The sequence below is a fragment of the Phragmites australis genome, chromosome 9, assembly GCF_958298935.1.
Source record: "Phragmites australis chromosome 9, lpPhrAust1.1, whole genome shotgun sequence".
In the NCBI taxonomy this organism is placed as follows: Eukaryota; Viridiplantae; Streptophyta; class Magnoliopsida; order Poales; family Poaceae; genus Phragmites; species Phragmites australis.
This window is the reverse complement of record NC_084929.1, coordinates 18,139,203-18,164,187: the sequence shown is the minus strand read 5'-3', so window position 1 is coordinate 18,164,187 and position 24,985 is coordinate 18,139,203. Positions and strand designations below refer to the sequence as shown.

General features: G+C 43.5%; 2 protein-coding genes and 1 long non-coding RNA gene across 5 annotated transcripts; 1 reads left to right on the top strand and 2 right to left on the bottom strand.

Moving 5' to 3' along the window:
* Positions 1-2,752: 2,752 nt before the first annotated feature.
* On the bottom strand, positions 2,753-8,599 carry LOC133929761 (uncharacterized). The gene is made up of 14 exons (XM_062376537.1): positions 8,101-8,599; positions 7,708-8,010; positions 6,860-7,627; positions 6,591-6,757; positions 6,333-6,438; positions 5,979-6,244; positions 5,686-5,889; positions 5,457-5,549; positions 5,280-5,378; positions 4,870-5,202; positions 4,610-4,783; positions 4,279-4,515; positions 4,134-4,194; positions 2,753-2,956 (listed from the first exon to the last, which is right to left on the bottom strand). The coding sequence occupies exons 3-14, from the start codon at positions 6,876-6,878 to the stop codon at positions 2,937-2,939; spliced, it is 1,779 nt and encodes a 592-aa protein (XP_062232521.1). The 5' UTR covers positions 6,879-7,627; positions 7,708-8,010; positions 8,101-8,599; the 3' UTR covers positions 2,753-2,936.
* On the bottom strand, positions 8,097-10,579 carry LOC133928041 (uncharacterized). Its single transcript, XM_062374332.1, has 2 exons — positions 10,412-10,579; positions 8,097-10,335 (listed from the first exon to the last, which is right to left on the bottom strand). Exons 1-2 carry the CDS (start codon positions 10,441-10,443, stop codon positions 8,097-8,099), a joined length of 2,271 nt encoding a protein of 756 aa, XP_062230316.1. The 5' UTR covers positions 10,444-10,579.
* A 7,296-nt stretch (positions 10,580-17,875) lies between these two features.
* Positions 17,876-24,023, top strand: LOC133928710 (uncharacterized). Of its 3 annotated transcripts, none has more exons than XR_009911502.1 (5): positions 17,876-17,925; positions 22,341-22,725; positions 22,981-23,322; positions 23,403-23,696; positions 23,770-24,023. It is a non-coding gene; the product is annotated as an uncharacterized LOC133928710 (long non-coding RNA). The 3 variants fall into 3 exon arrangements; XR_009911501.1 differs by lacking the exon at positions 17,876-17,925 and adding an exon at positions 18,577-22,033; XR_009911503.1 differs by lacking the exon at positions 17,876-17,925 and adding an exon at positions 18,577-22,033 and having other exon boundaries at positions 22,341-22,759.
* Positions 24,024-24,985: the final 962 nt, after the last annotated feature.

The following is a 24,985-nucleotide window of genomic DNA, read 5'->3' as shown; positions in this document are numbered from 1 at the left end:
ACTCAACAAAGCCTTGCAGGATCATACTAGGCTATTGACAGACATTAGAACAAGCATTGCTAGCCTCGTCACTCGAGTCAACGACCTTGAATTGCGACAGCCACCACAGGATGATGACCATTCACATGATGATGATGATGATGATACTAATGATGGTGACCAAGAAGATGGTGAGGTTTTTGTTGGGCAAGATGCGCGTGCTGAGCAACGTCCTCATGCTGAACAATTACGTCGTGGCCAACAACAACGTCGTCAAGGTAATGGAGGTAATAATATTAATCGCAACGGTCGCGATGATCCTTATTCTAAGATTAAGTTTTCCATGCCTCCTTTTGATGGTGCATATGATGCTGATACTTATTTGAATTGGGAAATGACGGTTGATCAAAAGTATAGTTCTCATATGGTTCCTGAAATACATAGAGTTAGACTAGCCACTTGTGAGTTCACGAATTATGCTATTATTTGGTGGAATTGTCTAGTTTCTAGTGGCTTAGAACCTGAATCATGGCCTAGACTAAAGCGTGCCATGCGCAATAGATTTATTCCTCCTGATTATACACGTGAATTGAAAAAGAAATTGCAGCGCTTAAATCAAGGTTCTAAATCTGTCCATGATTACTATCAAGAGCTTCAAATTGCTATGCTTCGATGTAGTATACAAGAGGATGATGAGGATACCATGATTCGTTTTTACTCCGGGTTGAGACGTGAAATTCAGGACCTTGTTGATTATAAAGATTACAATACTACCAATAGGTTGTTCCATTTTGCTATCTTGGCAGAAAAAGAACTGCAGGGTCGACAACAGGTGCAGAAATTGCGGAACAATTTTGGGAGTACATCTACTTCACGAGTACCACCGGGACAAGCAACAACATTCCCTTCTACATCTACACGATCTGCTGCCCCCTCCTCCAACACTCGGGCGCGTTCAGCAGGAGCACCACAACCATCACGTGAGGTGAGTAAATCTACTATTTCGCAGGATCCAATGCCACGCTCTTCTTCAGGTGCAGCTACCACGGGTCGTACAACGGGCATTGTGTGCCGTCGCTGCCAAGGTATTGGCCACGTCATGAAGGATTGCCTAAGCCAGCGAGCATACTCCGCAACAGCAGATGGTGGATATGTTAGTCATAGTGATGTCGAGGAAGACTATGCATTTGAAGCTAATCTTGCAGCCGATCATGACATGGATAGTGAGGGGGAGGAGATTAGTGGTACCGCTGCCACGGAGAGTTATGCAGCACGCACCTTCATTGTGAAGCGAGTTTTGAGTTCTCAAATGGGGCAAGCGGAGCAGCTACAACGCCATAATCTATTCCAGACATTCCTCATTGTCAAAGATGCACGTGTTCGTACCATAATTGATGGCGGGAGTTGCAACAACCTCTTGAGCTCCGATCTTGTGAAGAATCTTTCTTTGCCAACACGTGCACATCCTCATCCATACTACATTCAGTGGTTCAATAACAGCGGTAAGGTTAAGGTAACACAATCTGCGAGAGTACATTTTTCTATTGGTTCCTACCATGATTATGCTAATTTTGATGTAGTGCCTATGCAAGCATGTTCACTTTTGTTAGGCCGTCCTTGGGAATTTGATACCGATGCTACACACCATGGTAGAAGTAATAAATACTCTCTCATGCACAAGGGAAAGAAAATCTCTTTGCTTCCTTTGACACCTGCTGAAATTGTGCAATGTGATAAAGCTTTAGCTGAAAAAGAAAAGAAAGAACGTGTTTTGGAATCTAAAAATCAGCAAGTAGCTCATTCTGTTTTTCCACCTAAGAAAGAAAAGAACACACCTAGGTCCGAAGGCATTAAGTTAAAGGGTGGTGTTATGCTTGCTACTAAAACTGACCTTGCTGAAATTCAAGATAATAATACTTTGTGCTATGCTTTCGTATGCAAAGAGGTTTTATTTTCAATTGATGATATACCTAGCTCTTTGCCTCCTGCTATCACTAACCTTTTGCAGGAGTATAAGGATGTCTTTCCAGCTGAGATACCCCCGGAGCTGCCACCATTGAGAGGGATAGAGCACGAAATAGATTTGATCCCGGGAGCTACATTGCCAAACCACGCTGCATATAGGACCAATCCGGAGGAGACTAAGGAAATTCAGCGACAAGTCCAAGACCTTTTGGACCGTGGGTACGTACGAGAGAGCCTTAGTCCTTGTGTTGTTCCTGTTCTCACTACACCACGGCACCAAATTGATGACTCCAAATCTGTCGCTAAAAGCCCCACTAGCAACTCAACATTGGTCGGTAAAAAGTATTGCCGACCGATATTTCCGTCGTTTAAAGCCCGGTCGGGAAAAGTATTGCCGACCGACACATTTTTGCCGACCAATAGTTTGATGGTGTTATGAAAGATACACCGACCGACTGATTTTTCCCGACCGACTGATCTTTCCTGACCGACTTATCTTTCCCAACCGATGGTTCGCTGCACATTATTTTATTAGCGACGGACTGTCCAACGCCAAGAATTCAAACATTTGAAAAAATCAAACTAATTGCAGACATCTTATCAGTCGGTGATTAGTACTGTACATATACAATGATCAGAATAATGTGCAATTATAGGTTACCATAAGAATCGCATATACATTTTCACCAAAACATCATGGTTCCAGTACAACATAGAACTAGAGAGTCCACAAGTCATGCATTCACTAATACAATGTATACATCGATCACCTCAACATGATCACATATATTTTGAACCAAAAGCTCATATTACACAGTTAAGATTCAGCTAGAAATATACCAGAGTGATCCAACATATATACATACTTGCTCAAAAGACAAAATGAAACATTTTCAACCAAAAGCTCCCATTTTACATTGCCACCTCATAGTCCAAAAGCCAAGAACCATGCGTTTAGTAGTAGTTTGCCGTGTTGAGCTCAAAAGTGGTAGTTAGCACCGTCTTGCACTGCCTGAAAATGTACCATGGAATCAGTTGCACATTATTCTGACACCACCAGTTAAAGATAGAGAAAAGGGGCATTGATCAATTGTTCTATTGATGGTTAGAAAACCAAACTTAAATTTTAGAGCAGCTAAAGATAAAATTGATGGAAACAGTAAGCAAACATTCCCTAAAAAAACAGTAAGCAAACATACATTGAAGTATGCATACAGAATTTGGTTGCTATGTATCAGAAACAAAAATATTCCAATAGGAAGACCATACTATATCATGGCAAAAATACTTGAACATAGCCTCAGAATGCATAGAAACAAAACTTCTGGAGATAATTCAAAGGTACTGGATATTTATGCTAATTTGCAAGTACAGTATATGTCATCAACAATTCTAGCTTTTATGCACCCAAGCCACACATCAAACCAGTACAAAGTTTTGCATGTGTAACATTCCTCCGACAAACTAAACAGGACAGAAATGTAACCATATCAAACCTTCAAAAGCCCCCTAAATTTACCGAAAAAAGGACCATCTTATTATAAAAAACTGCATTACAAAATGATTAAGCATCACATGAAAATACCAGAACCATATCAGCTATGGAAGGTAATAATCAAGGACAAGGAAAAAAAAATGAAGACACAACTCAGTTGGATATAGGTCTATGGATGCACCTAGTTTTAAATCATAAAAAGAAATTACAAATTAATCCAGCTATGAAGCACTTGCTGAATTTATCACAAAGATATGATCACAGAGCTACTTAAATCAAGGTCTCTTGTTTTCACAGCATGGTCAGGATATAGTTCAATGTGCAGCATGATGCTCTGGCTACTTGATGCATGCTGGGAAATCATGTGCTGGGGCAACCAAGATCATCTCGCTCCTTCTCAGTTTATTGGACTTTTTTTGCTTTTGCATCAGGATTCTGAAGATACATACAAGTCTCTAGAGTCTGACTGAATACTGCAGTAACTAGTGGTATGCTATGAATATGTATGAAATTCAGAATTGAGAGTTATAAGCTGCAAACATTATTACACTCATCCTTCATTCCAGGTCATGCATCATAAACCAATAAACAGATCAAAACAAGACAATTGGCAGCAAAACATAGCATTGAAATATCTGAAATTTTGATATGAACAGGGATCATTAGGTGAAAAAAATTATCAAAAGGCACTCACCAGGTGTAATTGTTTTTGCAATACCGCGGCAAGGATTTGATGCCTTCCTGGTCATCTTCATCTATCAAATTTTGTAGACGGTTTCAATAATCATGGTTACCAATTACAAATCAAAATAGGAATGAGGCAAATTGCAGTTTATTACTTTCTTGTATGGCCATGCAATCGACATCGATAGAGCATCAGCCATCATCTCCATATCAGCATATGGACGGGGCAACATTGCATCCCTTTTCAGCACAACATTCACAACTACTTCACAAAATTGGCGTCCAAGGGGCTGACCTCCCAGCACGGTGTTTGGATTAGTTGAGATAACAGTTGCTTTGGCCACAGGGAGATCAGATCGCAAAATAGCATATAGTATCACATCGTTTCCAACCTGATGCAAATGGTGCATTTAGGACAGCCTGATCAATGCATATATGAACATGGAAATCAAAATAGGAAGTATATAGGAAAGATGAGAAGATTACAAGATTTTCATTGTCACTGCAATGGGAATCATGATTCTTTGTAGTGGATGTAATGTTCCTCGCTGGTGCATGTTGGACAAACAAGCTCTCATCCTCATTGTCTGAGGCAGCATACCCCTCCTCATCATGATCGTGATGATGTCCCTCATCTTCAAATTCTCCATTGTTTGTGTTCTACATTAAATATTTGACATGTAAGAGATTAGTAAGTAATCAGCTACTCCTGTGTATTTAAAGGAAAAGTTAGTGAAACACTATACCACATGCTCTCGTGAATTAGAACCATGATGCGATGTGTTCTCCATCCTTTGCTCCATACGGTCCATTCGTGCCATTACTTGGCTCATTTGCAATTCTAGAGCTGCTGCTCTTTGTTCAGCTTTTTGACGTGCTAGAATTTCCATTTGGAGCCTTGTTGGTGTGTAACACTTGACCCCCGGTGTGCCCACATTTTGTGGAGTTGGTCCTAGACCCAAACAACGGACACGTCCTCTTGGCTCCTTCTCTCCACAAGCATTTGCAAATAGGTCACCATCCTGAATTGTTTTATCCTTCAATTCTGGCCGAGCTAGAACAACGTCTTGTATTTTGTTCTAAGGGATGGAATATGAATATTTACATATCAGCAAGTATTATTGCACAATACAAATGTTTGGTACCAAAAACTTACAATTATTGGTGCTGCCTGGATTGAAGGAACACCATTTTTGTGTGTATGTGTTTTGATAAAGACCTCGTCTCTTCGAGGAGGGCGCCCTAGTGTACCACTCTAAAGTAAAAAAAAAATTGTTAGTAATGAATCAGGCTTACAATAATGTACTGAAGTAGTGTTGATATTCCTCCATACCAGTTCATGTCCAGAACGAGCATAGCTCTTGCTGCCCGACGTATGTGTCAGCTTCAACTTTGCACGATTGGCTTTAGCAATTAATGTGCGAGCCTATGATATGATTTAGGGAAAAAATATTAGCCTATGAGCAATTGTCAAACAGCTAGTTGATTCCTCTCAACAAGTAATGCAAGAAATCAAATTGCAATTAGATTGTATATTAGTTGGAAAATCAGTTGTTCCTTACTTCATGTTCAGGAGACCTCCAATAGTCAATGAGATATTTCCAATCATCATCGTTGACTCTTGTATCACGCCTACTTAGTAATTCATCATCAGTTAATGTAGGATCGAAATACAACTCCTTTAAGGTTGACTTGTACTCCTTCCATTTTCTTGATGCTGTAGCAATAACCCAATTGAAGGCGGAATCATCCAGATCATAAAATGTCTTATTTGTCAAGCAAAAGGGAGCAAATCAGTCCATAGTTCGTGCAAATTCAGAACAGCAGCAGAAAAATAAATGAGGCACTAAAATACCTGCAAGTCAGTCCATAGTTCATACTTCTTTTCTGGATCAACAAGCCTCCAATCATCACATCGGAGTGGTAGCTTCTTCCTCACCTGACACCCAATGACACTAGCAAACTGCTTAGAATTCTCTCCAACAGGCTGACCATAGTCATTGAGTTCAATTTTGAGTTTAGGCATATCAGGAGTCCTTGAAAATATGTTCTCCTTTCTAGTGATACCCCTTCCATTCCTCTTGTCTCGTATTCCATCACTAAGATTTGGAGCAGTTAATTCTACATATGAAACATGACATGACAAACATGAAACATCACCATAAATCATTTATGCTATAGACACATCTTATGAAAGGATTTAAAATACCTTCATTGGCACCTTCTTCACAGCCATGTTCCTCCTGACTATTTCTCTGTGGCCTTGGCCGCAAATTGGGACGTTCACGTGCAACATCACTTGCCTGTTGATTTTTCTGCAAGAAAGGTACATGTCACTGTCACATAGATGATAATAGAGCTGGAAAAAAATAAAGTACTGCAGTACTGCTTTTCTGAATGACTATTTCAACTACTACAAAAACATATAAGACTAGGACCAAGAATATGCAAGAATTTCATATGTAACCTTTGCTTTTTTGTTGGGTTGACACTGCTGCACCGAAGTGTTCATACTCGGTATATCAAGAGCTGCCAGCCTTCTTTTGTTGGCAGCGATGTTTGCAAGCCTCTGCTTGTCATACTCGGCGGCCATGCTATCATTACCGTTTTTTGCTGCGCTTGGCATTTTTCCTCCTGCAAAGTGACATAAGGTTTAGTGATAATATAAATAGATGGGCAAGAGTCTAGTACTCAAATGTAAAGATATAGCAGGAATACTTTGGAAACAAAACTTACTTTCTAGGTTTTTTTGCATCAACAATTATACCATCTATGTCTGTTCTAACACAAGGGACATCACCGGCAACAACATTTACAGTCACATTGGAATGGAGATCAGGCAGTTCCACAAAATGATTATTATTTAGGTTCTCATTCTCAGCAATATCATCCATGTCATACATATCTCTTGGTTTTGATTGAACAACTGCAAACCACTCAGGTTCAATTGGATCTGGAACATAGTAGACTTGAGCTGCCTGTGATGCTAAAATAAATGGCTCATCTAATATCCGCTCACCGGTGTTGAATAAGTGCTTGAAATTGACTGTGGTTACACCAAATTGATCAGTTTTGACCCATTTATCTTGTGCACGGTTGTCAACCCAATCACACTTGAAAACCACCACATATCCTTTGTGATGATAGTCCAGTTCAATAGTTTCCTTTATAATACCATAATATGTCTTGTTTCCTGTTATGAAGCTATCTTTATTGCCCCTTTCAAAGCATGTTGTCTCCGCAAGTAGAGCTACTCCACTACTTTGTACAGGCCTGCTCTCATCATAGGACTGTGTATGGAACTTGAACCCATTTATTGTGTAGCTATTATACTTGCGTGCAATTAGCATTGGCCCTTTAGCTAAAAATTTTATCTCTTCTCGAGCTTCCTCGTAGCCTTCTTCTACATGCAACCTAAACCACTCATGAAAGGATTCATGATGTATGCGACTGATATCTCGTTTATTTTGAATACCAATTGAGGAAAGATATTGAGAATGCTTGCTGCAAACGTCAATTGACCACATTAGGAAAAAAATGGTAAAAAGGCATAATCAAGTTACAAAATGACATAGTTAGCTTACTTCAAGTAAGGTCCTATATTGTCGTAGTTGAACAAGACATATCTATGAGCTTGAAGCCATGTTTTGTGGTCTAAATTCACAATGCACTTTCCTGCCAAACCTCGACCAATGCTGTTGAAGAAAGGTGTACTACCAATTTTTCCTTGCAGCCCTTCATAATTTGTACCACACCGGTTAAGCCGAGTCTCAACTTGTACATACTGTGAACAAAGAGTGAGACTCTCATCAAACATGGAGCCCTCCATAATTGACCCCTCCGGATGACTTTTTGTCCGAACATAGCCCTTACATCTCATCAAAAACCTATACATATATAAAGTAGTCACACTTATAAATTTATTTATAAGACTAGGTACTTTTTTTTCTAAGTTGCAATAAGCCTAAGAAAATCACCTCTCAATAGCCCACATGCTGCGGAAATGGACGGGACCAGCCATTCTTGCTTGGGTAGGAAGATGAACCATTAAGTGTACCATAATATCGAAAAATGATGGGAGAAATATAATCTCAAGAAGGCTCAAGGTTTCAGCAATTTCAGCTTCTAGCTTTTGCATATCACTTATTCGAATAACAGGAGAGTACATTTTCTTGAAAAAATTGCTTACACGAATCAATGCCGCACAGACTTTTTCAGGCAACAATCTTCTCACGGCAAGTGGAAGTAGGTGCTCTAGAAGAATGTGGCTGTCATGACTCTTCAGCCCGATTATCTTTCTTTCCTTAACATGAATATTGTGTCGTATATCAGATGCATAACCATCAGTAAATTTTACTCCTTTTAGTATTTCACAAAATAATCTCTTCTGAGCAGGACTCAATGAGTATGGTGCTGGAGGTAAATAAAACTTGTCTTCTAATTCAACAGGATGAAGATCCCTTCTAATACCTAGAGCTTGAAGGTCTAAGCGAGAATTCAAATTATCCTTGGATTTCTCGTCAATGCCCATTAGTGTATTAACTATGTTATCACACACATTTTTCTCTATATGCATGACATCATAATTGTGTCGCAACATCAAGTCCTTCCAATATGGAAGCTTGAACCAAATAGACCTCCTTTTAAAAATGACCAATGGCTCCCATTCCTTGCGCCTGCGCTTTTTTGTTGGTTTCTGAGATGGGTCCTTCCCAAAAACTGTATGCAGATTTTCTGTCCACTCTAAAATTTCCTCTCCGGAAAGCGGAGTAGGTGCAGGCCTAAGCTCGGTAGTACCCTCAAATGCATTAGCATCAAACCGAAATGGATGTATTGTAGGTAAGAATCTACGATGTCCCATATAACAAGTCTTGCAGCCATTACTAAGTTGAATGGAGTCTGTATTTGAGTGACAATCAGGGCAAGCTGCTTCACCAGAGGTGACAGACCCTGAGACATAGCCTAGACCTGGGAAATCGGTGATGGTCCATAATATTGCTGCACGCAATTGAAAGTATTCACCCTTCGAAGCATCATAAGTTCTGACCCCATTAACAAACATATCTAACATATCATCAACAAGTGGTTTAAAATAGACATCCATATCACTGCCAGGAGCACGTCGACCAGGAATTAACAAAGAGAGGATGAAATTTGGTTGCTTCATACACATAAAAGGTGGAAAGTTATAAGGGATCAAAATACCAGGCCAAACACTATAGCTAACATTCATAGACCTGAATGGATTAAAACCATCTGTGGCAAAAGCAAGTCGAATATTGCGGCTATCTGCAGCAAACTCCGGATATTTATGGTCAAAATCTTTCCATAAAGGAGAATCTGCAGGATGCCTGAGCAAACCATCTTTTGTCCGCCCTTTATCATGCCATCTTGTAAGACTTGCAGTTTTAGAGCATACAAACAACCTTTGGAGCCTTTTCTTTATTGGAAAATAGCGAAGAACTTTCTTAGGAACCTTATATACCCGTTTCCCATCTAGAGACTTCTTTTCTGATTTCCATCGTGAAGTCTTACATGTTGGACATGAATTATAATCAGCGTGCTCCTTCCAAAAGAGAACGCAATCATTTTCACATGCATGAATACTAACATACCCAAGTCCTATGGATTTCACTAATTTCTTTGCTTCATGGAAGGTTTTAGGTAGTGCAGAACCTTGAGGGAATGCATCATTAAGTAGATCTAGAAGCAAGTCAAAACTTCTATCAGTCCATCCTCCAAGGAGTTTGATATGAAGTAATCTAACTAGAAAACGCAGCTTGGAGTATTTTTGGCAACCAGGGTACAACTCTTGACTATTATCCTCTACGAACTTCTGAATGGCCATTAGTTCCTTACTAGGCTGCTGAAATGAATCATTGTCTTCCAAGTCCCCTCTATCATCTAGACCACATGCTAAGTCTCGAAGGAAATCAGAAATATCATCTTCTTCATTAGAGTCCTCCCTAAACTCTGCACCATCAAAGTTACCATGGTGGACAGAAGAGGAGCTAGCTTCTCCATGTAAGTTCCATATTTTATACCCCTTTAGAATTCCATCACATATCAAATGTTCACGTACTTCACTTCCCTCTCTCCAAAAAGAATTAACACACTTCCTGCAGGGGCACAATATTTTGTTTCCTATCGCTGAGTTTCGAAATGCATAAGATAGGAAACAATTCACCCCTTGTAAATAGCCCTTGGTGTGCCTACAAGCAATTTTTTATTAACATCATGTTGACTACAAATAGTACTTTTAGTAGCTTTCAACAAAAATTATTGTACCTATCCTCAAGATCCATCCATGTTTTATCCATGTTGCACCTCTCTTAAATATCAAGTAGCTTTAAAAATCAAATAAGCAAACATCCTGTAAACATATATTGGTTCTGCAAATAATCGTAGTCTATACTGCCAAGCAAAAAAATAAGAGTTCAAGATCACAAGCCAATTATCCCGTTCTTAATTTGGATAAAATACAGATATTCACCGGCTCCAAATAATTAGTTTCAGAAATTACCTAATAAATCTGCCAGCCCTCGATCGGGACCAAGCCTTTAGCGAATCAGGCAATGCTAAGAATCATCTGCTTGAGGCTACCAAAGATTTCTCCAATCTGAAAACAACACATCATCTTAATGAAAATAACAATAAGCATATGAGATTGATGGCAAAAAATTGAAAGATTGATGCCAAATCAGTACCAAAGATTGATGCCAAATCAGTACTGATTCTCTTCAAACAAAGTGCCAACTGATTCATACATTCACTCATAGTAAAAAAAAACCCAAAGTAATTAAAACTATTATCTTCCATTTTGTTACTTCCTATTGGCACAGCTGAATATACCAGAGCCTAAACTATAATTAAACCCAGCTGAATATACCTAAGCTGACATATGCTACCACCAATTGCTCAAATGGTACTTCACATTTCTGCTAGATACTTATACTATCTCATTTTCTTGACAAAGCAATAGTTAGAAAAGCTAAACCGGAACAATAATTATAACAACTCAACTTCCACAAACAAAATCCACCATTGATCAATCAGAACTGCTCAAAGCTGCTCAAATCTGCTCAAATCACACCAACAAATGATGGAAAAACAGCATCTTTACTAATCCACCCAACCAAATCCACCACTAATCAATCAGAGCACACACAGACCTAACCCTATCCAATTAAGGCTAGAAACATCCAATCCTTCTGCTCAGCACCGATGACGATTACCTTCTGTACCAGTCGATTCACGTGGAGGCGGCAGAATGCTGGGCGGCGGCAGGGAGTGAAGACGGATGCGGCGTTGGCCCTGGCCAGGAAGCGAGGCGGCGGCAGGCTGCTGCTCACGCGGGGAGCAAGGCCTGATGCGGCGTCACCACCCTGACCGGGAAGCAAGGCGGCGGCTGGTGGGGCATGCGGTGCCGTGCTGGTGACGCGCGGAAGCTCGTGGTCTCGCAAGGGTGCTAGGCGCGCGGCGGCGTCGGCGTCTTGGCTGGGGAGCGAGGTGCATGCACGGCGTCGGCATCTTGGCTGGGGAGCGAGGCACGCGGCGGCTAACCCGTGCGCACGGTGGCGGCGGGCTGTTGGCTGGCGCGGTGGGAGGGCCGGCTGATTTTGGTGGGGAGCCAGCCGGGGAATGGGGAATGGGGAATTAGGAATGGGGAAATTTTTGGCGGCCGGTGTGAGCCTTCTGTTTCGGTGCGCGCCTAAAGATTTTGCCTCTCCCGCGCGGATGGCTTAGATTTGGCGACTGACACATTTTTTCCGACCGATGGAGCGTCTACATCTGAGCAATGTCCGACTAATAGTTTGACGCTGAATGTCAGACATTTGCCGACCGATATTTTGTTGATGAAAACATAATTGCCAACCGTCCATTCGCCGCTTTGTTTTCCCAACCAACAGCTTATCGATGATCATCAAATTTTAGCGACTGATGTCTGACGTTAAAACTGTACCATGGTGTAGTGTCTTTTGGTTCCTAAGAAAGATGGCACATGGCGCATGTGTGTTGATTGTAGAGCCATTAATAATATCACAATAAGGTATCGTCACCCTATTCCTAGGCTAGACGACATGCTTGATGAGTTGAGTGGTTCTATTATTTTCACAAAGATTGACTTGCGTAGTGGTTACCACCAAATAAGAATGAAATTGGGAGATGAATGGAAAACTGCTTTCAAAACTAAGTTCGGTCTATATGAGTGGTTAGTGATGCCTTTTGGTTTAACTAATGCACCTAGCACTTTCATGAGATTGACGAATGAGGTTTTACGTGCTTTCATAGGAAGATTTGTGGTGGTGTACTTTGATGATATTTTGATCTATAGCAAGTCACATGAAGAACACATTGATCATCTATGTGCTGTTTTTACTGCTTTGAGAGAGGCACGTTTGTTTGCTAACCTTGACAAGTGCACCTTTTGCACGAATAGAGTTGCTTTTCTTGGCTATGTTGTTACTCCACAGGGAATTGAAGTGGATGAAGCTAAAATTGAAGCCATCAAGAGATGGCCGACCCCTGGGACTATCACACAGGTGAGAAGCTTTCATGGACTTGCATGGTTCTATCGGCGTTTTGTGAGAGATTTCAGCACCATTGCTGCCCTACTCAATGAGTTGACAAAGAAGGGCGTTCCGTTCCAATGGGGGCCAGCACAAGAACAAGCTTTTAATACGCTGAAAGATAAGCTTACGCATGCACCTCTACTCCAACTTCCGGACTTTGGTAAGACTTTTGAGTTAGAATGTGATGCTAGCGGCATTGGAATTGGAGGAGTGCTACTACAAGGAGGTAAACCCGTTGCTTATTTTAGTGAGAAATTGAATGGGCCATCTCTTAATTATTCGACTTATGATAAGGAGTTGTATGCTTTAGTGCGAGTTTTAGAAACATGGCAACATTATCTTTGGCCTAAGGAGTTTATTATTCATTCTGATCATGAAGCTTTGAAACATATTAGAAGCCAAGCCAAACTGAACAAACGTCATGCTAAATGGGTTGAATTTATAGAGTCTTTTCCTTATATCATTAAACACAAGAAAGGTAAAGACAATGTCATTACAGATGCGTTATCTAGACGTTATACCATGTTGTCCCAACTCGATCATAAGATTTTTGGTTTAGAAACAATTAAAGGATTATATGCTACTGATTTGGACTTTAAAGATGCTCTCGAACATTGTAAAGAAGGAAGAACTTGGAATAAATATGTGCTGAATGATGGATTGCTATACCGTGCTAACAGGCTATGCATCCCAGCTAGCTCTATTCGCCTATTGTTCTTGCAGGAAGCGCATGGAGGTGGTTTGATGGGACATTTTGGAGTGAAGAAGACCGAGGATGTACTGGCTACTCACTTCTTTTGGCCTAAGATGAGGCGCGACGTCGAGCGCTATGTGGCACGCTGCACTACTTGCAATAAAGCTAAGTCTCCCTTGAACCCACATGGACTTTATATGCCTCTTCCTGTTCCTAGTGTGCCTTGGGAGGATATTTCTATGGATTTTGTTTTAGGATTGCCTAGGACCAAGAGGGGGAGGGATAGTATATTTGTCGTTGTGGACCGTTTTTCAAAAATGGCACATTTTATACCTTGTCACAAGAGCGATGATGCTACAAACATAGCTGATTTGTTTTTCAGGGAAATCATTCGCTTGCATGGAGTGCCTAACACCATTGTTTCGGATCGTGATGCAAAATTTTTGAGCCACTTTTGGAGGACACTTTGGAATAAACTTGGGACAAAGCTGCTGTTTTCGACGACATGTCACCCTCAAACCGACGGACAAACGGAGGTTGTGAACCGCACATTATCCACCATGTTGCGGGCTGTTTTGAAGAAAAATTTGAGGATATGGGAAGAGTGTCTACCCCATATCGAGTTCGCTTACAACAGATCAGTTCACTCCACCACCAAGGTAAGTCCGTTTCAGGTAGTGTATGGTTTTAACCCCCGTGCCCCTATTGATTTACTTCCTTTACCAACATCCAAGAAATTGAATTTTGATGCTAAGACACGTCCTGATTTGATTCTGAAAATGCATGAGTTGACTAAGCAAAATATTGAAAAGATGAATGAGAAGTATAGAACTTATGGTAGCCGAGGTCGGAAACATATTACTTTTGAAATTGGTGATCTTGTGTGGTTACAATTGCGCAAAGATAGGTTTCCTGATTTGAGAAAGTCTAAATTGCTGCCTCGAGCTGATGGTCCTTTTAAAATTGTGGAAAAGATCAATGATAATGTATATAAGCTTGAGTTGCCTGCAGATTATGGGGTTAGTCCCACATTTAACATTTCAGATTTAAAGCCTTACTTGGGAGAAGAAGATGACATTGCGTCGAGGATAACTCCAATTCAAGAGGGGGAGGATGATGAGGACATCACTCTTTCGGATACACACATACTGAGTATTCCCCCAACAATAGGTCCATTGACACGAGCTCGTGCACGTCAACTAAATCATGAGGTGAGCTCGTTCCTTAGTGTTCCTTTATATTTTGATGAGGATGGGATGCTACTGAATAATTGTGATATATTGCTACTTAGGAACATGGGAGAAGAACAGCAAGGGCGCCCAAGCCAAGGTGGAGGTCCAATCCAGTTCGAGTCCGTTTCGGAGTCCAGGACCAGTCCGCACTAAAATCGTCGCCCAGGATGCATACGGACTCCGTTTCCGACGTTCTGCATATGGTTGGAAAGCTAAGGAGATAAGCTTTCCAACGGAACTGGTCCCATGTCCAAATTCTTTCTGAGTCAACGGAAATCGTCAAAACAAGTGGACGTCCAGAATCTGTCAGGGTGCTGCGCCACCATCTTTTGGGCCGTTGGCCCGTGTATCGTGTTGGAGTCCATTAGGGACGCGTCCAAGGGTCCTTGGCCGACCCTAATCCTTTATATACAGTAGCCGCTGCCCTAATTAGAGTTGGGTTTTGCTTAGACATTGATCTACACACAGTTGTGAGATTTTCGCTCTTGTTCCGGACCGACTAGGCCGCCGCAAGTGTTTGTGAAACCCCGACTTCGAGTACTTGAATTCAATTCGCAATATTTCAGATTGCATCTTCTACGTTCTTGCTTGTGTTCTCGGTACGCTTGCAGAGATTGAGCCTTCTTGGCGAGGTCAACCGCGCGACACGGTTGATAACCATCGGAGCTGTGGTGTAGTGATTGCAAGGGAGACGATCTGTTCGGGTCGAAGCCTTTGGATCATCAATGTCGAGTTCTCCACCCACCGACTTATCACTACCTATCGGAAGATCTGGCCAACATTACTCATCAGGGACACCGGGCTCCGATGCCACGCCCGCACCCGTCAACTCCTCGTTGTCGCTCAGGATTAGCGTCGGAAGATCGACGCGTGTGCAAAACGTAGATTTCGGCGCTTGGCCCTCTTGCACTCCTTCGGAACTCTCCCGACGGGTCAAGCCGCGTGAGGCAGCGGAGCCCTCCGGTGACGTTTCCACGTGAGGCTTCGGCGCAGCTTCGCATGGTTTTTTGCGCAGTGCGACAGCTTTCTTGGTACGCCTAGTTTTTGGCGATCGTTCCGAAGCCTTTCTTTTCGCCGGAGGGCATGCAATAGGCTCTTCGCTTATCTCCACTGGTGGGGAACCTCCCATGTTGCTCTGCAGGACAGCCAAAATCTTCGGCCGCTCATCGTAAGACAATCCACGATACTCAAAAATCCTGTTTAACCTATGGTTAAGCCCCTGGTCTGCGTAGAGTTGCGCTTCGCCAGGGGTAACCTTCCCAACCAACATCACAGCCTTCGCTTCAACTTCGGCCACTAACAAATCTATAAACAAAGTTACCATTAAAACAACTGTTAAGCAACAAGATTTAAATCAAAATATAGTACACGTCCAAGAGGGTACCTGCGAAGCCCTCCACAGCAGGCTGAGGACGGCAGAGCCCCTCAGGCCCTTTCTCTCCGAAGGTCGGTATACTCCAGCCACGGCTGAGAGGCCAGATGCCGGCCGCTAGAAACTCTTCGACCAGGTCACGAGTTGACAGATGTTTCGCGCACCGTGCGAAGGCTTCAAGTGCCGTTTCTTGCGATGTTTTCAACCGGACATCAGGGGCGCGATTTCCCTTTACTCCTTCGCACTTCGATACAAGATACTCTTCGCTTTCAACTTTGTGGTAAAACCACCATTGGGTCCAGTCGCTCGGCCACTTGTTCCTGTATACGACTGCGGGAGTGGACAGGCCGGTGCGGTATGCGAAATTAAGACAACCATGGTGCGCTTCGCTCTGCACTCCGCGAACAAAAACGGGTTTTGGTTGATGGTGCAAGCGTTGCGCAGCGGAGAATGCCGTCGCAGAAGCCTTAACTCCCTCAGATCGGGCAGCCCAAGCGAACAGACTCATTCTAACTAAGGCATTGGGCGTCAACTGATGCAAGTACACTTCCAAGAGCTTCAACACCTTAATTACCATTTCGTCGCAGGGAAGTCGAAGGCCAGCCCTAAAGTAATGCACAAAAACAATGGCTTCATCATCAGCGGGTTCGGGAATCTCCTGCTTCCCGGGAAGCCGGACGTTAGATACGTCATCAATCAGCCCCTCCCTGACAAGGCCCACCAAAACTTCTCTATCCACCTTCGACTGTCCAATCCAATATGTCTTCGGACACGACAATCTGTATTTCGACGCCATCAAGTTCAAGGGACTTCCAAGCGGAGCGAAGGGAACAGGGGGCTAAGACTAGGCTGTCCGAAGGTCTCAAACTTGCTTCATACGAGAGCAAAGACTCTAAACAAAGGCAAGGTGAAATTTTTTTTTGACTGCCTCTATATTTATAGGAGAAGTCCAGCGCGGTTAACACCACCTGCATCAAAATCTCAACCGACGCCGGAAAACGCGCTCGGGTAACTACCGTGAACATTAAATGCAAACAGTTACCCCTAACGTTTCAACAGGTAAAAAATAAATAAATAAATTAATTAATTATAAATTAATGATTAAAAAAAAGAGAGAAAAAATAATAATAACATATATTATTATTATAACAACAATAATATCAATAATAAAACCAGGCTTTGCCTCCAACCAACTTCGATAGGCCGATGGGGGACGGCGCTTAGATACCTCAAAATTCTACAGGCTCGGCCTATCGAAGATAAACCTTGCCAGTAGGGGGCTACTGTTGGGGATCATCCCCAGCCGTCCCAATACCCGAGGGCAACTGCGAAGTTAGTTGGAGTTGGAGTCATCCACAACCGGTCCGATGGATGCGAAGACTGGTCTGCCCCGACTACCCGGCGAAGCTACAGTTCGCGCTCCAGGCTTTCTACAGGAGGCAGCGAAGACGGGGCCAGGCCTCCACCTGATGGATGCGAAGACAGGACCATGGCTTCGCCTGGAAGTGGTGACGACCGAGCCAGGCCTTCGCCTGGTGGTGGCGAAGACAAGATCAAGGCTTCGCTCGGAGAGGACTTCGACACCCTTCGGTTGAGAAATAGCCGGATAGTGGGCCCAGCTGTCATGGGCACTGTTGTGATTATGGGACCATGTTTAATTGTACCATATTGCCCCCGGATATTCCGGGAATGTAGTAGGTTAGGGGGTAATAAGTGTAAACCGGGTCTGTGATTGCGGGGGTGTGGGCTATAAATAGAGCCACAGTGTAAATGTAAACAGGATTCCAGACTGTTCACTCTCCAGTACACGTCACATAACGGGCCTTCTTCAGTTCTACCCGCGAAGGCCCCCATCTTGTCTGGGACTTCGATCCCAACAGTTAGAGAAGGGGGAACAAGGGGACGGCGATGGCTCACCGTAGCAACGCGAGGTGAGTGGTGCTCAGCGGTGATATTTGGGTCGGAGTGGGGAGGTATGGGAATGACGACCGGGTGTTCTGGCTTTTATAGTAGAGAAAGGCGGTGCTCGGAGAGAGGCGGTGCTTGGGATGAGGTTGAATCGAAGTGGTGCAACAGAAATGGCGGCAAGGATGAGTATGGTGCTCAGGATTGAGATGATGCGTGACTCGGAGATGGGCATCCCTTTGTGTGAAGGTGTTCTGGAGTTCGCGTTTGTGAGAGAGGGGGAAAAGGTTAGGAAGGGGGAGATAGGGATCAAGGTGGCGGCAGCCGGAGCTCGGGATCGAGGTACAGGGTGGTGGTGTCTCGGGTGTTTATCGCTTCTCATCTTCTTGTTCTGAGAGGGAGAGAGGCGGTGGCCATTGATGGATGAGATTGTGCCTTGGACCTCACGTCATGGATGTGGATCAGAGGAGGTGGCAAGTTGATCGGATGAGGGCGGCGCGGCCGGTACTGCGTGCGGCGGTGATGACAGGAAGAAGAAACAGGGGAAGGAGAAGAAGGTCGGGTTGGGTCAGTTTGTGTGAGAAGATGGTCTGGACTGGCGCTGGTGTGTGTGTGTGTATATATATATATATTCCCTTCCACTTGGCCACACCATTGTTTGAAAAAAAAATTATGCGTAGGGTACTGTCGCCTATTTAACAGGCGAGAACAAGATCTCACGCATTAAACAAGTAAGAGCTTATGGGTCTCGGTATTCAGTGTATTAAATAACTAAAGAGAGGAAATTTTCGCTCGTTCAGGGAGCGAAAACTTGGTTTTGGCTGTTGAACAGGTGAGACCTTCGTAGTTGTGGCACTGAGTAGACCCACTAAAAGGTTTTGCCCGTTGAATATGCGAGATCTTTTGGGTATTTAATCCGGTCGTGTCGGCCCTATCAACGTCAGTCTCATTTTATTCCAACACACCCAAGAGGAGAGGAGGAAAGTGGAGGTGGGAAATTGCGTGATGAAGCTATATCGGAGGAAAAAAAAGTATGTTTTTTTCTCTAATTTATTTATAAACCTGATTTGATATCCATAGTGTTAGATTTTGATATGGGTTAGATGCTAGATTTAGAATTATTTTACAAACCTGGTAGGATAGTCACTAGAAGTAAATTAGAATGTAGATCTAGTTTTAAAATTATGGTTAGATATAGTTTAGTGATTAGATCTTTTTTATACGTATTTTTTAGCAATTAGATCTAGTATTTAGATCTATGTTAGGTATTAGATGTAGGATTTAGATATAAGCAGATGTAGGATTCAGAGGTGTTTGATATAGTGACTTAGGGATATTTGTTGCGGTATAGATTACTTGTTGGGCTATGTTTGTAATTAATTTTTTATTATGGATGTAGTTTTACATAATTATTTCTATTTTATCTCAATAATGTTAGTTTTTTTGTTGATGGTTGCCAAATATGTTGGATATATGGCAGTTTATGATTTTTATGAGGATATTGAAATATTATATGGTTCAGAAGGGATAGTACTGTTCGTATTTCACTCAATGGATAAGGGGATTCTGAGACCTATGCACATAAGTGTCGAATACTTGTATATATGGTTGATGTGGGGTTTCCAAATAGACCTCGAGGTTAAAGAGATGACTATTAGCATTGTGAGCAACCGAGTGAGAAATAGTGTGTACTGGGAGGTGTACCCGCTCTGAGAAGATTCAGTGTGGAAGAGATAATTGCAGGATATTGTGCATAGAGGCTGATCTCCTATGTTGCTTGTGTAATGAAAAAATAAGGAGGCAATGGTGGGAGATGCAGGGTGGGGTTACGCGGAGGAGGCGGGTGATGAGGAAGGGTATGATGATGATGTCGATCCGGATGGTGTACATCTATCAGAGTATCTAACGGAACCGACCGGTGAGGTAGATGAGGGGAAACAAATCCCTTCCCTAATTGAACAGATAGAGTGAGATGATCTTCAAGGTGACGAATCCCCTGAGTATGACATCTCGGATGATGAGGGCGATGCTTGTGTTCCCGCGGACTGGAATAATCTCAACTTCAACAATCTTGTGGTGAATGAGAAGAATCAGGTGGCTTGCGAGTATACGCAGAATGAGGTGACCCAGGGTGCCAGGTATCCTACCAGTCAGGTCATGAAGGATGCAGTGACTCAATGAGCGACATTGGTTCGACAACAGTTTTATGTTGTGAAGTCAAGCAAGAAAGAATGTAATGTCAAGTGCGTGAAGACGGGCTACCTGTGGCGGGTGCACAGCTTTAAGGGGAAATGGGTCGACTATTGGGAGGTGTTGATTGTGGTCGACCACACGTGCAAGATGGACAAACTTGAGCCCAACCACAGGAACATCATATCAATCTGTGTCGCTAATGTGATGTATATTCAGATTGTGAACAACATGAACTATGAAACAGGATCCATAATTAAGCAAATTGAGGAGTAGTATAAGTACACTATCAGCTACAATAAGGCATGGAAGGCGAAGAGGAAGGCAATTGAGATGAGGTTCAGGACATACGAAATGTCATATGATAATTTGCTTCATTTGCTGCAGACTATTGCTCAAAAAAAACTCGGGGATGTATTACAACATTGATAAGTACTCATTGTTATCAAAACTTGACAAGTACGTCTTGAAGCAATCTTTCTTTGCATTAGGAGCATGCATAGAAGCTTTCAAGCATTGCTGGCCTATCCTGTGCATCGATGACATTTTTCTTACCGGCAAGTACATGGGGCAGATACTGATTGCTATTGGGGTTGATGGGAACAACCAAGTTCTGCCGTCAGCCTTTGCATTTGTGAAGAGTGAGAACACCAGCAGTTGGTATTGATTCCTGTACCGTGTGAGGATGATATTTGTTGGTGCTCTGTTGAATGTGTCTTATACATTACCAGCATACTGGGATGCTCGCGACAATTAAGGATCTGCAAAGTGGAACAGATGATAGCTTGATTGGACCTGTGTGGATAGATCTACAGAGTAGGTGGTGCATGAAATATTTGAGTGCAAACTTCTTCCGCTAATTCAAGAACAAGAAACTCATGAATATATTCAAGGGGTTGTGCAGTCAAAACCAGCAATGGAAGTTTAACACTCTTTAGAAGACACGGGATGAGCTACAAAGAAGCAAACACATGAGCGTGTAGGGAGGCTCGTGAGCGGACTAGATGACGAACCAGTACCTCTTGAGTCTCTGCCAATGGACAATAAAGCTAGTATCACGTGGAGGATCGGGTCATCTACCAGGTCATTTAGCGAGTGGATTGAGAATGAGCCAAAGCAGAAGAGGGCTCTTCTCTACAACACAAACGAGGCTAGGTACGACATTATGACTACAAATTTAGCAGAGGTTTACAATTGGGTGATGAAAGGTGTGAGGGGGTTGCCAGTAGTGGGGATTGTAGAGTTCATACTTCAAGGGACCTGCAACTATTTCAGGGACCGCTATGCGGTTGTGCACACGACGCTTAATGATGTTCGTCTGATTTATGGGACGAAGATGACTAAGTATATGGAAGAAAAGGGGAAGAAGGCAAAGGTGCACCGGGTGAAGAATATGGGAACTGTATAACACAGATACGAAATTCTATGCAAGGATAAAAGAAGGAGAGGGGGCAAGCATGAGAGAGTTATTCACGAGTGCACCATCTTCGATGATAGGTGCATTTGCACCTGCTACAAGCGGATGCTACTACAGAAGCAATGCTCCCGTGTGATTGCCGCGTGTGCTGTGACGGGTATGAGGACTCGGAGGTACATCTCCGAGTACTTTAAGAAGGAAGCTCTATTCGACACCTGGAACCATGAGGTCTACGGTTTCGAGATTTATAGTTCTTTCACGAAGGAACATGGGCTCGATTGTGTATTCATCCCTGATTCTGACAAGATAAAGCAGAAGAAGGGATGACCCATGACTACGAGGCTCCGTAATGACATAGATGAAGCAGAAGCTGGGTGTCACATGAAATTGTGCAGCAAGTGCAACGGTACAGGACACACTTACAAGAAATACACCGTTGGTGTCCCATGTGTGAACCCCACGAAAGCAGGTTCTTCCAGATCTGGTGCAGCTGAGAGACGTCCTCGGGTTCTTCAGTCTTTAGCTAGGTCGGCTTATTGAGATCGATTAATGTTGTAATTCATGGTGTGATGGATATTCATGTACACAACATTGTACTTTACTATTTTAGTACTAAGACTGTCATAATAGTCGAGGTTGTAATGTGTTAGGTTATGATTTGTTCATATTTTTATGTACGATTTGAACAATCTATTATGTTATGTTATATGTTGGACGTTTACTTGTTCAGTTCCTATAAATAAAGACTAGTTTAGATCAGGTCTAGAATGGTTGACACTTCTTACTTTATGTTTATTTTGCATATACAAATATAAATAACTTGTGAATATGCAGGTATGACGCACCTGGAGCTGCTTGACCCTGAGCTCAATGTTAGGCACTGTTCGTACCGCTGAAGGCTGAGGAGCTTCCGCTACTACGACCTTGTGTGCCGGATGAGCTCATGAGGATCAACGAGCACTAAATTTTGAGATTTTTCCATTTTGAATTTAATGTTTCGTACCAATTTTTATCATTATTCATCTCTAACTGTATTATGTTTGTAGATTGCGTGCTACTGGTTTACTTGCACTGTGTCGGCTGGTGGAGGTGGATGTGTTGGCGGGAGCCTCGGAGGCAGTGATGCGGTTCAGCTACAACAGGGCCCTCCATGCGGCCCTGTTCCACCTCCCGTGCGGTGAGATGGTGCTCATGCTCAAGGACGTCTCGCTCCTGATGGGTATGCCTTGCACAGGTATTGTTGTTGGGGCTAGGTACGTGGGTGTGGGCTGGTGCGATGAGATCTTGGCCCACTTCTTCGTCGTTGAATGGAGGGACAATGTAGCCATGTTTAGGCCTTTTTCACGGACTGAGAAGCATGGCCCAACGAAGGCCTTTCTTGTTCAGTTTGTTGTGCACATTTCTTGTACTGTATTTTGATCTCCTTTACGTTACTAACGGATAAGGATATTGATACTTGTTCCTTTTTTTACAGGTGGAGAACATTCACCCACAGGCTAGCGATGAGGACGTCTCCCATCACCTGGAGGCGTACCTCATATGGTTGGAGGGTGGGTCATGTTCACTGAGACCCACATCAACATGGTCTCGAGGAGAATAATCTCCTATGCCAGAGAGGTTGCGGACGCCGACCCAGGGGAGGTCCCGTAGTACAGTTGGGCTTCAGCTGTGTTGGCTATGACGTACCGTGTCTTGTGCAATGGCTGCACGAAGACCGACATCAACGCGATCCTCACCAGGTGCAGATGGCGCATATTAGATAGCTGCAGATGACGTCGATGACTTGACCATGGGGTCCTTGTGGTGCAAACGTAGGGTAAGTGCTACGCTACTTGTGTATGTATATGTTCATTAGTTTCTTTTTTTTCTCTAACTTAGTTTGGTTGCATACCCAAGTTGGTCCAGCATGCAGACACACCATGTGTACCCAGACTTTATTCTCTAGTTCGATGAGCTGACGGCGGATTGTGTCCGCTGGAGGTTGTACACGGAGGCCGAGGTACATCGATGTGCTCCGCTAGGACTTTTGGTTCTATGCTTATGTGATCGAGAGTACTGGCTCACGACTTGCGCCCTCGTCTTTGATATCTATGTTGAGGAGTACTCACTGCATTACGTGATGCGGCTGTTTGGAAAGTTCCAGGTGTTCCCACTATAGGTGACTATCTCGGTGCCTATCAACATACACAGGTACGTAACGTTGTAAATACATTTTCATATGATCCACGTCTACACCTATTTTCATGAATATATGTTTTTACAGGTTGACGCGGATGGGGGCTCATTCCACGAGCGTATTTGCATCGTGTGTGCAGCGGTGAGTTGACGAATGGGACCAAGCTGTCGAGCACGTCGTGGATGAGGATCGGTCACACTCTGAGGAGGTGTACGCGGAGTACCTCTCATAGTTCATGCCTCAAACGCAGATTCAGGTCATGTACACACCAGTAGAGCTTCCACGGCACGTGATGGACATGCAGGACACGTACCTAACGCACAGGGACCAGACGTGTTCTTTTGAGGTATGAATAACACTACGCGAGTCCTCATTTACTACAATAGATTGTTAAAAAAATTGTGTGATTAAATGAAGATTTCTTTTGCCGAGGGACATACTGCATCAGATTGATGCCGAGGCATGTGCATTAAAGCTATAGCTCAATAGTGGCGGTGAGGTCCCCAGGCCGAGATGAGCGTGGCGTTTGGCCGGATTATCCAGAACATGACGAAGGTCTTTCGATCGTCAGACATTACTACGGGACAACGAGCGTCGTCTCATCTTCCAGCATGCTCGTCTGCCACATTCACCGAGCCACCGCACCCACCGGTACGCCCAACCTTCGCCACTGAGCCATCGAGGACGTCTTCGACCCCAACTTCCTCTTCGACCCCTACTACGGCGAGGCAATCCTTCACCAGTGCTGGACACCCCCAGTACAGTGGCATGTTGCCTCGGCTTTCGTTCTCCAGCGCCAGTGACCCCTGCTATGATGTCACAGCATCTAGGCCACCCTTCACCAGTGGCAATGATCGCTTCTACGCCACGAGCAGGGCGTCGCACCCTTGCTCCGCAGACCCAGGTCCTTTGAGTTCTCGCGTCCCTAGCTCAGGTATGACACTCACTTCATACATAACAAATTGTTAAATATGTCACGATTTATCAGTACTAACATGTTTTCTTTGTTATTCTATATGGTGAGATCGACGATCTCCGGGAGGTCAAGGAAGGTAGCTACATGGAGATGCTTAGCAGGGACATTACTCAGGTCCCTGGGTATGACTTCTTCTTCAGACAGAGCAACGAGCTCGGTGTGTCACAGCTACCTGGCGCGTCACTCCCAAGGACACAACCCTCCTAGAACAAGTACGCAACTCCACCTCCCGCTGGATGGCATGAGCAACAGGTTGTTCCACTGGACCCCCTGACGTACTCAGCTAACCAGATGAGAGAGAGGAGACACAGGGTCCCGAGGATGGAT